The following is a 13,986-nucleotide window of genomic DNA, read 5'->3' on the forward strand; positions in this document are numbered from 1 at the left end:
CATTACATTTCATTGCTGATGAATGGCTTATGTCTGAAACGTTCATTCTCCTGCTCCTCGGATGCTGCCTGACCAGCTGCGCTTTTCCAGCACCACACTCCCCACTCTGACATCAAAACTGCACACAAACACACATAATAGGTTTTAAAAGTTGTCAGTACAGAGAGATTAAAGTCTACGCAATTTGAGATGTTAAGTTTTTAACTTGACACTACAGTTGTTTCCCTGTTGTTGACTCATGTCCTCAGCAGTGGCAAAGTTTGTAAATATCTTGTGAGTTCTCAGTGAATGGTTGTTTCCAAAATTTGCATTTTCATGGGGCATCGACTTCCAAGATGATAAGAGAAACAAGGAGAAAGACAGAGAGACTTCCAGCTCTCAGTACAAATGCATTTTTCCTTCTCTCTAATCTGGAACTTAAATATGATTAATTTATGCATTTCCAGGTCTGGCTCCATAATCTTTCAAAGCTAAACAAAGTAGACAATCTTTCATGTTCATTGTGCACATTTGTCATACAAGTGTGAATTTAAATAGGAGATAAAAATTTCTTGACGCTGTCTCAGTTGCCTGGCTTTTGATAAAATGATCATTTCAGTACAGAAGCCTTTTTTTTTCCATATTGATCCCCTGGACCTGCCCTCATCTATGGCCAGGGATCAGGCAGCCATTTTAAGTCAGTAGTTGTCTTTGAACATTTTTAGTCCACCAAGTCTCAGATATAACAAACAAATGAAAAAGTTTCAATGGATAGTCAATATTTACCACCATCATAACCAGTGCAATGTCAGGGCGCGACAATCATATAAAACACCTTAATCACCACTTCAGAAGAGCCAAGACATAAATACAACATCCTGCTCAGTATTTATAAAAATAACTAGATTTATAAAACTGTTTTTAAATTAATAGCTACACCTCAATGTTCATGTACAATTTAGAAAACTGCATAAATTCTTCCCTGTCAAGTTTCAATTAGCATCAGATCTTCTGCTGTGATTAATATTACCTCCATCACTCAAGGTGAACAGATGTAATGTTTTCACCCATTTACTAATCTGTTTGATTATAACAATATAAATGATATATATTAACAAAAGAACCAATGGAAGAATTTCATTGAAATTTAGCACATAATTAGAGCATTGCCCAAGGGGGAAACTTTTGGCAAATTCACAGATCCAGGTTCTGAAATTCTTTAAGAATCCATTGCCATAGCGAGATGGCTGATTTCACTTCTTTCTAAAAATGTTCTGGACTTTCATTATTCTTTCATAGGACACGAACATCACTGTCACAAACATAATCTGTGACCTAACCCTAATTACCTCTGAACTGGGTAGCTGGCTAGCCGAGTTTCAGAGGGCAGAAAAGTGTCTACCATATTACTGTACATCATGAGTCACATGTAGACCAGACCAGGTAAAGACCAGCAGATTTACTTTCCTAAATGGTATTAGTGAAACATCCAGAATTTTAGTTGTTAAAGTTAAACTCAATTATTAGCCTTGGCCTCAGGATTATTAGTCCAGCGACACAACCACCAAGGAACCGACCCCAGAAACAAAATTTGAATCTTGTTGATTGCTTTAGAATGTGTGGATTGTCAACATCTGATTAATAGAACTTAGAACCTTACAGTGGAGTACAGGCCCTTAGGCCCTCGATGTTGCGCCGACCTGTGAAATAATCTGATGCCCATCTAACCTACACCGTTCCATTATTATCTATATGTATGTCCAATGCCCATTTAAATGTCCTTAACGTCAGCAAGTCTACTACTGTTGCAGACTAATACTCTCTGAGTAAAAAAACTATCCCTGATATCTGTTCGAAATCTATTACCCCTCAATTTAAAACTATGTCCCCTCACGTTAACCTTCACCATCTGAGGAAAAAGGCTTTCACTGTCCACCCGATCTAACCCTCTGATTATCTTATAATCTTGATTAAGTCACCTCTCAACCTTCTCTCCCAACGAAAACAGCCACAGTTTCCTCAACATTTCCTCATAAGACCTTCCTTCCATACCAGGCAACATACTAATAAATCAACCAGGCTCCTCGGATGCTGCCTGACCTGCTGTGCTTTTCCAGCACCACTCTAATCTCAACATCCTAGGAAATGTCCTCTGAACCATTTCGGAAGCTTCCAAGACCTTCCTATAATGCGGTGACCAGGACTATATGCAATACTCCAGGTAAGGCCTTACCAGTGTCTTATATAGCAAAGCAAGACTTTGTGGCTCCGAACCTCAATCCCTCTACCAATAAATGCAAACACACCACATGCCTTCTTAACAATCCTATCAACCTCAGTGGCAACTTTCAGGGATTTGTGCACCTGGACACCAAGAACTCTCTATTCATCTACACTGTGTTATAAAGATGTGGGAAATATACCTTCAAGAGAGTAAAATCGAGCAGTGACAGCACAAAGTGCTCTCAATAAGACACAATATAATGTGTGCTCCAGCTAATGGAGTAACTGGTTGCCAGGAAACGACAAAAAAAATTGAATTAGGCCAATCAGTTTAAGTTTTACCCCGGAAAATACCAAATTCCAATCAAGTTTGAATTGAGTATACTGACAAGCTTAAAAGCCAATGACACAATCTGATGGTCTGGAGTATAAAGCAGGGGAAAACTGAACAGTTAGGAGGAGAACTGCCAAGCCTCAGCATGTAAGCAGACTGCCTGAAAAATAGCACTCTGAAAAGGTACCTTTTTCAATCAGTAAGCTACAAAGCAGAAATCGCTAAGAAGAAGAAAAGAAGACACAGGAAGATCCAAATAGAAGAACCGAAACTGCCTTGTTTTGAGATAAGAAGTTTTGTTTTGTAAACCTTAATTGGGAATTGTATCAGACTAGTATTATAGAAGGGAAGGTAAAAGATAGGTTAGAGTAAGGACTTCTGAATAGTTGTTAGTTAATTATTCTCTGTTATACTTTAAGAAATAAAGTTGTTAATTTTCACTTTAAATAGTTCTTGACCACTCAGATTATTACAGATTACTGCACAGGATAAATCTTTTCTGTTTTGCTGGTTTTAAATTAAGCAGGAGGGTTTACCCCGCGTCGTAACAACTGCCAAGAATTTTACCATTAGCCGAGTATTCTGAATTTCTGTTACTTCTTCTGAAGTGAATTACCTCAAACTTTTCCGCATTAAACTCCATTTGCCACTTCTCAGCCCAGCTCTGCATCTTATCTATGTGCCTCTGGAACCCACAACATCCTTCGGCACTATCCAGAGCTCTGCCTACCTTAGTGTCATCCTCAAGTTTACTGACGCATCCTTCAACACCCACATCCAGATCATTTATAAAAATGTTAAACAGTAGTGGCCCCAAAACAGATCCTTGTGGCGCACCTGAGCTCCAGAATGAACATTTCCCATCAACCACCACTCTCTGTCTTCTTTCAGCAAGCCAATTTCTGATCCAAGCCACTAAATCACCTTCAATCCTGAAACTCCACACTTTGTGCAATAGTCTATTATTTGGAACCTTATCAAACGCCTTACTTAAGTCCATATTCACCACATCAACCACTTTACCTTCGTCCACCTGTTTTGTCACCTTCTCAAAGAACTCTATAAGATTAGTGAGGCTTGACCTACCCTTCACAAAACCGTGTTGATTATCCCTTATCAAATTATTTCTTTCCAGATGATTATAAATTTTCTCTCTTATAACCTTTTCCAACACCTTACCCACAATCAAAGTAAGGCTCACTAGCCTATAATTACCAGAGATGTCCCAACTCCCCTTCTTAAACAAGGGAACATTTGCTATCCTCCAGTCTTCTGGCACTACTCCTGTTGACAATGATGACATAAAGATCGAAGCCAAACGCTATGCAATCTACTCCCTTGCTTCCCAGAGAATCTGAGGACAAATCCTATCTGACCCAGGGTTCTTATCTATTTTCAGACCTTCCAAAATTGCTAAAACCTCCTCTTTGTCAGCCTCAATCCCATCTCATCTTGTAGCCTGGATCTCCATCTTCTCACTAACATTGCCCTTTTCCAATGTGAGTACTGACGAAGATTATTCATTAAGTGCTTCTCATATGTCCTCAGATTCCAAACACAACTTCGCACTACTGTCTTTGATTGGCCCTAATCTTACTCTTGTCATTCCTTCATTCCTGATATACCTATAGAAGACCTTAGGGTTTTCCTTGATCCTACCCGCCAACAATTTCTCATGTCTCCTCTTGGCTCTTCTTAGCCCTCTCTTTCGATCTTTTCTGGCTAACTTATAACTGTCAAGCCTCCAACTGAGATTTCACGGCTCATCCTCACATAAGCCTTCTTCTTTCTCTTGACAAGAGCTTCAACCATGGCTCCCTCTCTCGACAACTACCTCCCTGCCTGATAGGTATATACTTATCAAGGACCCGCAGTAGCTGTTCCTTGAATAAGCTCCACATTTCAAATGTGTCCATCCCCTGCAGTTTCCTTCCTCATCCTGTATATCATAAATCTTGCCTAATTGCATCATAACTGCCTTTCCCCCAGTTATACCTCTTTCCCAGCGGTATATACTTATCTCTGCCCATTGCTATTGCAAAATAATTAAATTGTGGTCAGTATCACCAAAGTGCACACCTACCTCTAAATCTAACACCTAGCTGGGTTCATTCCCCAATACCAAATCCAATATGGTATCACCCCTTGTTGGCCTGTCTAGGTACTGTGTCAGAAAACCCTCCGCACATTGGATAAAAACTGACTCATCTAAACTACTTGAACTATTGTATTCCCAGTCAATACTGGGGAAGTTAAAGTCTCCCACAACAACTACCCTGTTACTCTCGCTCCTATCAAGAATCATCTTTGCTATCCTTTCCTCTACATCCCAGAACAAATCGGAGGCATATAGAAAACTCCCAACAGGGTGACCTCTCCTTTCCTGACCAATAAAAATTATATTGGCAAAGCCAGTTTTCTTTGCATTATTCCCTATATGGAATCTCTGAACCCCAAATCAAGGATGTGTTCTTTGCTTGTGTATATGACAGGTCATACAACGTAGTGGAAGCTGAAAACAGAAAAGCCAACCATATTAAAGTTATTCCCTTTTTGATGTTAATGTAAAATCAAAATTTCAATGTACAAGGAGATGGATGGAGTGAGTCTGGCTAATATTGTGCTAGTCCCCATGTAAGTCTCTCCTCATTTCCACCAATGCATCAGTTTGCCCAAAGAAAGGATTTAAAATTGCCAGCATGCAAATATTCAACCCTCCCTGGTTGCACTCTGCCTTAACAACGTTTGATGAAGAAGGTACTTCCACCTGGAGCAGTCCCACCCAAAAACATGGAGCAGTGGCAAAGAACCTGATGTATCCAATTATAGATTCTTCTACATTTCCATGGCTCTTCTTGCACAGACTATTAATCCAAAGACGCTGGTAATATTCTGGGGACCAGGATGGCAGGTGGTAGAATTTGAATTCAATAAATATTAGATTCCCTGCAGTGTGGAAACAGGTCCTTCAGCCCAACAAGTCCACACCGACCCTCCCAGACCCATTTCCCTCTGACTAATGCACCTAACACTATGGGCAATTAAACATGGCCAGTTCAGCTGACCTGCACATCTTTGGACTGTGGGAGGAAACCAGAGCACCGGGAGGAAATCCACACAGACACAGGGGAAAATGTGCAAATTCCACACAGACAGTCACCCAAGGCTGGAATCGAACCTCATACTCTGGTGCTGTGAGGTAGCAGTGCTAACCACTGAGCCACCGTGCCACCCCTGAATATCTGGAATTCGGAGTCTAATGGTGACCATGAAAGCATTGTCAGTTATTGGAAAAGCCCATCTGGTTCACTAATGTCCTTTGGGGAAAGAAATTGCTATCCTTACCTGGTCTGGCCTACATGTGACTCCAGATCCACAGCAATGTGATTAACTCTTAACTACCCCCTAGGGAAGGGTAATACATGTTGGCCTGGCCAGAGAAGCTTACATCCCATGAGTGAATTTTAAAAATGGTTGCAGTGGTTACTTGGAACGGTCGTCACAAGAAAAATTCATATCTTAACAGTTTATAAAATAGTTTCACATGCTTTAGTATTTTCTTAAATGAATAATAATTCACTTATCAACCTCTCCCAAGCTATGACGACCCTCAGGTTAAAACCTCCGCCAGTTGTCTCACTCTTATAGAAAAGCAGCTCTGTGATCTGGTAAGACTGTGGTGACTTTATACTTACATCACCTTTACTTGATTTGGAGGTGCCAGTGTTGGACTGGCGAGGACAAAGTTAAAAATTACACAACACCAGGTTATAGTCCAACCAGTTTATTTGGAAGCACTGGCTTTCAAGGCACTGTCTCTTCATCAGGTCAACCACCTGATGAAGAGGCAGCACTCTGAAAGCTAGCGCTTCCAAATAAACCTGTTGGACTATAACCTGGTGTTGTGTGATGTTGAACATTATCTTTACGGTTCACTGAATGTTGGAAAGTTCTTCTGCCGACCACAAGATGGAGCTACAGCTAGCATTCGACCAGAATTCCTAACAGGAAGAGGCTGCATTTTTAGCCTCATTCCTACCGCCCCACCCCCACCCCTCCATCCTCCCCACTCCTCCACAAGGGCCCAACATAATATTGAATGTTGGATCTTTCACAAAAAAAAGCTGTGTGTGTGTTTTTTTAAGCAGCCTGTGTTTTGGTAATTACTTGACAAATAGCACATACAGCAAACCTAAGTTCTGCTTTCCTCATCTCACCTCCCAATGTGTTTTTAAATCAGCATAGAGCACACTAATTCTGATCCAACATTCGAGTCCTTACCCACTGTAAAAACGTCCCTGTCGAGATTTCTGCTCCCTCTGTATTCGAATGTTCTCGAGCTTGAGGGGGCTTGGGATGAATCCAATTTCACAGCCTTCTTTCACTAGTCGCCCTATCCACCAGTCATTGTTGTATTTCTGTTGAAACAGATGGCGACGTCAACTTCAAAATACAACACAGTAGTCATCATTGAAGGCAGTGAAGTAAAACTGAATCATAATACCATTCCAATTACGTTAATTCTCTTGTGACTGTACTGTTCATGAATACCAAGCGTGTTTTACATGCAATGCAAAAACATAAATGAAGCAATACAACACATTGTTTCAGATCTAAGTTTGTGACAAGTCTCTGTTACTAAAATGCATTGTGCCAACATAATGTATTACATAGTACTGGGCAAAGTTGAAATGTAACTTTGGGTGGCTGAAAAGATGTAAGCCATTTTTGTAAGGAATAAGCACACGCGATCACCATGAGAATGGTCACCTTAGTTGTAAACCAATATTCCCACAAAATAGATGTTACTAAATTTATTTGAATACATTCCCAAAATACTGCATTTCCTGTAATAGTTACACTGAGAAACCAAAGAGTAGAAGAAGTGAAACAGTAGGAATAGAAAGGCTATTTCCTCTCCACCACTATACTATAGGAACCTTCTTCTCAGCCCCTCCTCAAATACAATTCAAATTATACATTATAAGGTGGTGTTTAGTCTTTGCAAACTGGGTTCCCAATTGCTGAGTCCTCCACTGTCTCATCTGGGGAAGGCCCAAAAGATTTAATTCCTCTAGATTACATTTCAGCATAAGTCCATTAATTTTAATCATTCAGTCACTGATTGTAGCCCCCAAGTGCCTTCAGAATATCTGGCATTTTCAGTAATCAATGATAAATGAAATTGTCTGGTGATTGGCAATAATGGAGCTCAGATATCCAGAGAGGACTGGATTTTAATCTGCCAGGTGGGCATGGGTGCCAGTGTGCCTCGAGGGTTGGGGAAATGACATTAGAAAATACTGGCATGTCGGAAACCTAAAATGACCTCAACCACTTACACGTTGAAAAGGTATGTTTCAAGACTGTGCAAGAAGCTCCCCTTGAGGATAAATATGTGAAGAAGCAATTGAAAAAGATTGAAGCCTAGCTTTAATTGTCAGCACCCAGTTTCCCTATGCTCTCTGACACTCATCATGATCAATGAGGTGAGAACAGTGGGGACTGATAGGAGTGAGAATTGGCTGGAAAGCACTTAAGTACTGAAATGGGACAACTGCTTCCTTGGGATGGGGTGGAGGAGAGTTACATTGTATGGAAAGTGGTGACAGTCTGGGTCTGTATCCATTGGAGTTTAGTAGAATGAGAGGTGACCTTATTGAAACATACCAGATCCTCAGGGATGGAAGCTGAAAGGATGGTTCCCTTTGTCGGGGTCACCAGAGCTTGGGGACTCCGTTAAAAATAATTGGTCTCCCATTTACAATGGAGATAAAGAGAAATATTCAGACAGCTATGAATCTGGGGAAGTCTCTTCCTTGGAGGGCAGAGAAGATAAAGCCATTGGGTACTTTTAAGGCAGAGGTAGGTGGATTCCTTGACCTAAAAGGGAGTCAAAAGTGATCAGGGTAGATTGGAATATTAAGTTGGGGGCATTATTACATCAGACATGATCTTATTGAATGATGGAGGAGGGTCATGTGGCCAAATAGATTATGCCTGCCCCGATTCAATTATTGCTTGCGTAGGGTAAAGACAGATCTTGTGTTGAGAAAGTGCTGTGTGCCAATTTCCAATATTTTTGACACTATTTATGTCTTCTTGGCCTTGGTCTGTAGCTTGGTCTGTCCATCACCAACAGTCAGGAACTCTACCACCCTCCCAAGCCCAAGGTCTCCTTCTTCACCTCCTCTCCCAAGGTCAAGGTAACTATCACTGGGGGTGACAACGACAGTTCTCTGCCTGTCCCTGGATTTCTGCACTGTCTCTCCTTTCCCATTCCACTGGAGAAGAGTTAGAAGTAGATTGTGGAAAGGATGGAGTAACAACACGAGGGATGGGCAATAAAATGAGGGGATGTCTTTATGCAGACTATTCAGGTGAGAACCTGGGAATATGCCTCGAGCAAGGAATGAGTGGAGCTACAAAGGTTTATTGAGATGAGATGTGCTGTGCATATGAATGTTGGCAAGTCAGACTGTACGGCTTGGCATTTGAATACACCATGGCACTTGTGGTGGTCCCTGAACCTTCCATTCCATCCGGTTCTGAGGTGCCACACTCCAGTGCCTCACTTTCCCATCCACTCAGAGCCACGCTATGCTGTTTGAGAGTCTGGTCTCTTCCTCTATCTGCAGTGAATGTGATTTCTCTGCAGAGCCTCACAGCCCATGTTTAATCTCCATGGAATGTCTCATTGAATCGGGATGGACTCCTTCCCATGTGACCCCTCTGTATTTATGTCTATTCAAACTTTATTCCGAAATCTGCAGTGGAGCCATTCCAACCCTAGTAAGGTCCTCTTAAATATGGATTATTTAACAGACAGGGGCACATTATTATTCCACCCACACTCCCTAATTAGCAGTTAAACTCAGAAGAAAGAGCCAATGTTCTGGTTAAGTTAAAAACATACTCCAAGTAGGTTGCATTCTCGAATAGCTTCTCCCCACCGCAAGCACGTGCCAAAAGTTATAAATTCTTAGCATTACCGAGTCTGAAACTTACTTCTTTAATATGTAGAAAGTCTTTGGCATCAAAAGAGATGGCAGTTCCTGGGACTGGTACATCTTCATCCAGAGCGCCACAGTAAGTGACATTTGTTCTTACAGCAAATGCGACTGGTTTGGTCTGAAAACCAAAACACACTAAGTAAGACTTAGGGTACATTCACATGAGAAATTTAGATTAAGTTTAGAATGGTTTTAGTTTATTTACTAACACTAAACATTTGTGATGTATAATTATCAACAGGAACTTGAATTTAGAGGAATGAAATGCTATTGTGAACTTCCATTTTCTGCCAGTGGGAGCCTTGAGCAAAAGTTGGGTCTTACCTCATAATTGAAGATCTAGTATCACTGAAACGGTGAGCAATAACATTTTATGGGATTTCACTAGGTATCAGTTTTATAAGTACACACAATTTATTTAGCTTCATTCTCTTTTAATGGTACATTTCACGATAAGCTATCAGTATAGCAAAGCTTCTGCAGGCATGGGACAAATCGCACATGATCTTCCTGACTTCCATGTGTTAACTAACTGAAAATTGTTACCAAGTTAATAACAGTGATAATGTCACAAGACAGAATGTTGCCATTCTCCAGCCGTGTAGAGTGCTACACAACTCCCCAGGTGGCCATCACTTATTGTACACTTCAACCTGTCTGCAATTTTACACAAGACGAGAAAGGCTTATGATAACAGGAAGGCCATTTAGAGAAATGCACAACTCACTCACCCTAATTCAGGCCTTTTGGGGGCATTTATTGACCACTTAACAGGCCACTTCATACTTAGTCTTAATTTTGAGGCTTGCACAACAAGTTTTCAACCAGCTATGAGTCCCAACTGGTCACCTTGCTGGGGCCTCGAGTAAGAAGGAAAAGGTGTCTCCCTCAAATGTACTGTTTCCACATCAGGCACCCTGCCTAATGTTTCCCCTACGGCTGGTTCCCCTACTCCACTATTTTCTCCACCAGGATCTCCACTATCCTGTCTGCCTCAACCAAGTTTCACCTTCCCTCCCATGGGGAAGATAAGGAGGTTTAGCCATGATGGTCTAACCATCATGCTGTGAAGGTGACTTGATGGAGAAGCTGCCAGTTCTGGATGATCATTTTGCCTCACACAGGCCCAGGTGGCAATGACTGACTCAATCTATGCTGCATCAGACCAGAAACTAGCCAGAGCTAAGTGAGGGCATTAACATACTTTGTTACCAGTGAGCAGAGAAACCATCAAAGGTCACCTTTTTAAATTTCCACCTCATATACATTTGTTATTTTGTTAGAGGTTCAATGACCATGTCTAAGGATAACATGTGTTCAAATTGTTTTTCGTAAAATCACACTGAACCCTTGTCCTCTTGTCCCTCTATTGAGCTGAAGCAGGTTGGTGTCTTGCACAATTAGTATCTCCTTACTTTGGCTCTTTCAAGTTGTACTGCTGCTTGTTGTTCTGATTCACGTCGAACCCCATCACGATCCTCCTCCAGGGAAACATCAGAGTCCGATGGTCTGCTAGTGCAAGAATCTGCTGAACCCTGCAATAAAAATGAGTGGGCCAAAAGTCAATTGAGAACACAAGCTGTTCAAAAGGGAATGATTGTGTAGCATGGTTTCAAACAGTCATTTTAAGGCAAATATAGCTGAGTTGATATTAAAATTTTACAAGTTAAATATGGCATTTTTAAAGGCAAAGACTTCCAAGTGTGCACTCACTGTTTTAAAGATAGAAATAAAAGTAGAATTTTATTACTTTCAATGGTGACTGAGATTCCCATAAGACAGGATTAAGGTCATGAGAGAATGTTGATTAGTCAGAGATGTGAAAGAAATGGCAAATTATTACATGAGATTATTGGATCTTTGGGAGTTAATCACGAACCTGTCCACATGCATTTACCAATAAATCCCAGAATGAACAAGGCTATTATCTACTGAGATTGTCATCAGAGTCACGAGAATGCATTTAAAAATACAACCGCAACAATTTGCAAAGGATTTATGTGCAACATGTTCCTACTCGAATGCACCATTTCCTGAAAAAGAATTGTCAAATCATTATTTTGCTAAAAAGAACTGGTGCTAATCAGATCAAAATCCATCATTTGTTGCTTCTATTTTAATTATTATTACCTTACCAGAACAATGGTTATTGTCTTTCTAAATGAAACAATAACATTTTTCATGAAAATAGTGCACCATTAAGAATGTAACTAATTATTCTACTTGAAAACTGCTGATAGCAGTCTCATTCTGTCAAAGCTTTGCATGTTCCATTCATCAGTGCAATTCGTGAGAAATGTCACTGTAAAGTGAAAACAGCCTTTTTATACAGTAAGACGGAAGAGTGCTGGTTGGTTTAATAAGTGAACTCGAATTGGTAAAGGCATTGTCATGGAGCATGCACCAGTTAGATGAAGACTAACAGGTGTCAACCATTGTCTGATTCATTTCTCAGGGCAATACCTTGACCAGCTTCAATCTTCCTGGTTTAGTTTAAACAAAGCTTGCCAGCTAACTGGCTTTTCTCAGTAAAACAAGTCTGATATTACTAAATGGCGATTTGGTCATTATCCAGTAGCTGAGTCTGTGTAAAAGGATTCTGCATTAGAAAGTATGTCAAAGCAACTAGCATTGATAAACTACTTTGGAAATAGTGAAACATTTCAAGGTGCTTCACAGGCATGTTATCAACGTTAGCCGAGACCTCAAGATACAAGAGCAGATATTACAGCAGCTGACCAAGACCAAGAGGTTATAAGTAGCATCTTAAAGAGAAACAAAAGCAGAAGTGGAGATCTGGAGAGGTTTAAAGAGTGAATTCCAACAGATAGGACCGAGGCTGGTCACAAGAGGACCACTAATGGTCGGATGATGAAAGGTGAGAGTGCTTTGAAGGCCAGAATTGGAGGAATGCTGAGAGGCTGGTAGGGGTGAAGTATGTTCCAAAGGTAGGGAGGTTTGAAGTCTTGAAGCGACTTGTACAGAAGGATGAGAACTTTAATTTCAAGGCATTGCTGATGTAATTCAGTGAATGCGAAAGCGATGTATGAACAGGAGATGTAAATTAGAATGCAGGCAGAAGAAATCTGATCAGGTCAAGTTATTGACATTCCAAATTCCACCTGGAAGGTGGCAAGCTGTATAGGCTTTGGAATACACGTATAATAACACTGTTCCTGACCTGATGACCTCCCAAAACACAGTATATACCCTTCCCCCACCCCCCCAAACCACACTGATGAAGTATAATCACTGCTGTAATGTAGGGAACTCCATAACAAATATGTACACAGCAAGCGCCCACCTACAAAGTGATAATGAACAAATAACCTTACTGCCATAGGATCTTTTACCTCGGTTTGTGATGCAGATGGAGCCCAAAATTTAACAACTTACCCAGAGGACATCACCTCCAACAACGCAGCACTCCCTCAGTGGCGCGCTGGAGTTTGTGCTTAAGTCATCAAGTGGGACTTGAACCTAAAATCGTGCAACTCAGAGACAAGTATGCTATCACATAAGCCATGTGTCATTCAGGTCTGGAGTTCACAAGAATACTGACAAGGATTTCCCTGATAAGTGCCTTTTTTAACTTTAAGAATGGGAATTTTCCAAAATACTTTATTCAAACTGTAAGGGGTTACAAAATGGGACATTTCTGTTCATTAGTGTATGTGCTTCCTGTGTGTTATTTTCTGAAGGGCCTTCTTAACCAATTCAAATAATGCATTCATGATCAATGTTTAAACAGCACAAAATGGAAAATGAAAGTGAAGTTTTAAATACTGAATGCACTCAAATATCAAAAAATCTAAGATTTGGAGCATAAACTGGAAAGAAAAGCAAGTTCACCATTTCTCACACAGGAATACTGCATAGCAATCTCATCTTCACTGAAAACAAAGCGAACAAACACCGTGCCTGTGTACAATTGAATTAACTTTAATTATTGCATAAACTCACATACACAAAAGCAAATGCTGCAGATGTTACAAATATTTAAAATCAATTCGGGGAAAGAGAGTGGGGAGAAAACAAATTTAATAGAAGGCTTTGTTGGAGTGGGTAATAGCGGTGATTAAATGACAAGAGAAGTAATGAGCAAGGTAAAAGGTGGGGTGAAAGTAGGACAATTACAGAAACATTCTAGAGAAACAGGATCAATCCAATTAACTCTCCACAAATGCTACCTGGCCTGCTAAGTAGTTCCAGAATTTTTTTATTTCTTTTGAATTTCAGAAGTCCAGCACCTACAAAATAGCCTCATCTCTGTTCCAAATTCCCATCATCGTTTCTCTGGCTTTGTGGCTTTTTGTGGACTTGTTGTTTTGTTTTACTAGTGACAAGGACTCACTGTGGAGGCAGGGAGTAATCTAGACATTTCCTTTTCCTGTGGCTGTTGCTTTTATTTCTGCTTCTGTTTTTAATCCTGTCTCT

At 40.5% G+C, this 13,986-nt stretch overlaps 1 protein-coding gene across 5 annotated transcripts in view; it reads right to left on the bottom strand.

The window, feature by feature from the left end:
- The window catches only part of cacnb4a (calcium voltage-gated channel auxiliary subunit beta 4a), a 354,028-nt gene that overhangs the window by 89,046 nt on the left and 250,996 nt on the right, over positions 1-13,986 (bottom strand). For all 5 annotated transcript variants that reach the window (XM_043694193.2, XM_043694194.2, XM_087989317.1 and 2 more), the window contains 3 exons: positions 10,965-11,084; positions 9,545-9,667; positions 6,818-6,954 (listed from right to left, as the gene is read on the bottom strand). In XM_043694193.2, the coding sequence (XP_043550128.1) occupies positions 6,818-6,954; positions 9,545-9,667; positions 10,965-11,084 (380 nt within the window). The remainder of the gene's footprint in view (positions 1-6,817; positions 6,955-9,544; positions 9,668-10,964; positions 11,085-13,986) is intronic.

The sequence above is a fragment of the Chiloscyllium plagiosum genome, unplaced genomic scaffold (genome assembly GCF_037043375.1).
Source record: "Chiloscyllium plagiosum isolate Xiang-an unplaced genomic scaffold, Cpla_swu_hap1 HiC_scaffold_7, whole genome shotgun sequence".
Classification (NCBI taxonomy): Eukaryota; Metazoa; Chordata; class Chondrichthyes; order Orectolobiformes; family Hemiscylliidae; genus Chiloscyllium; species Chiloscyllium plagiosum.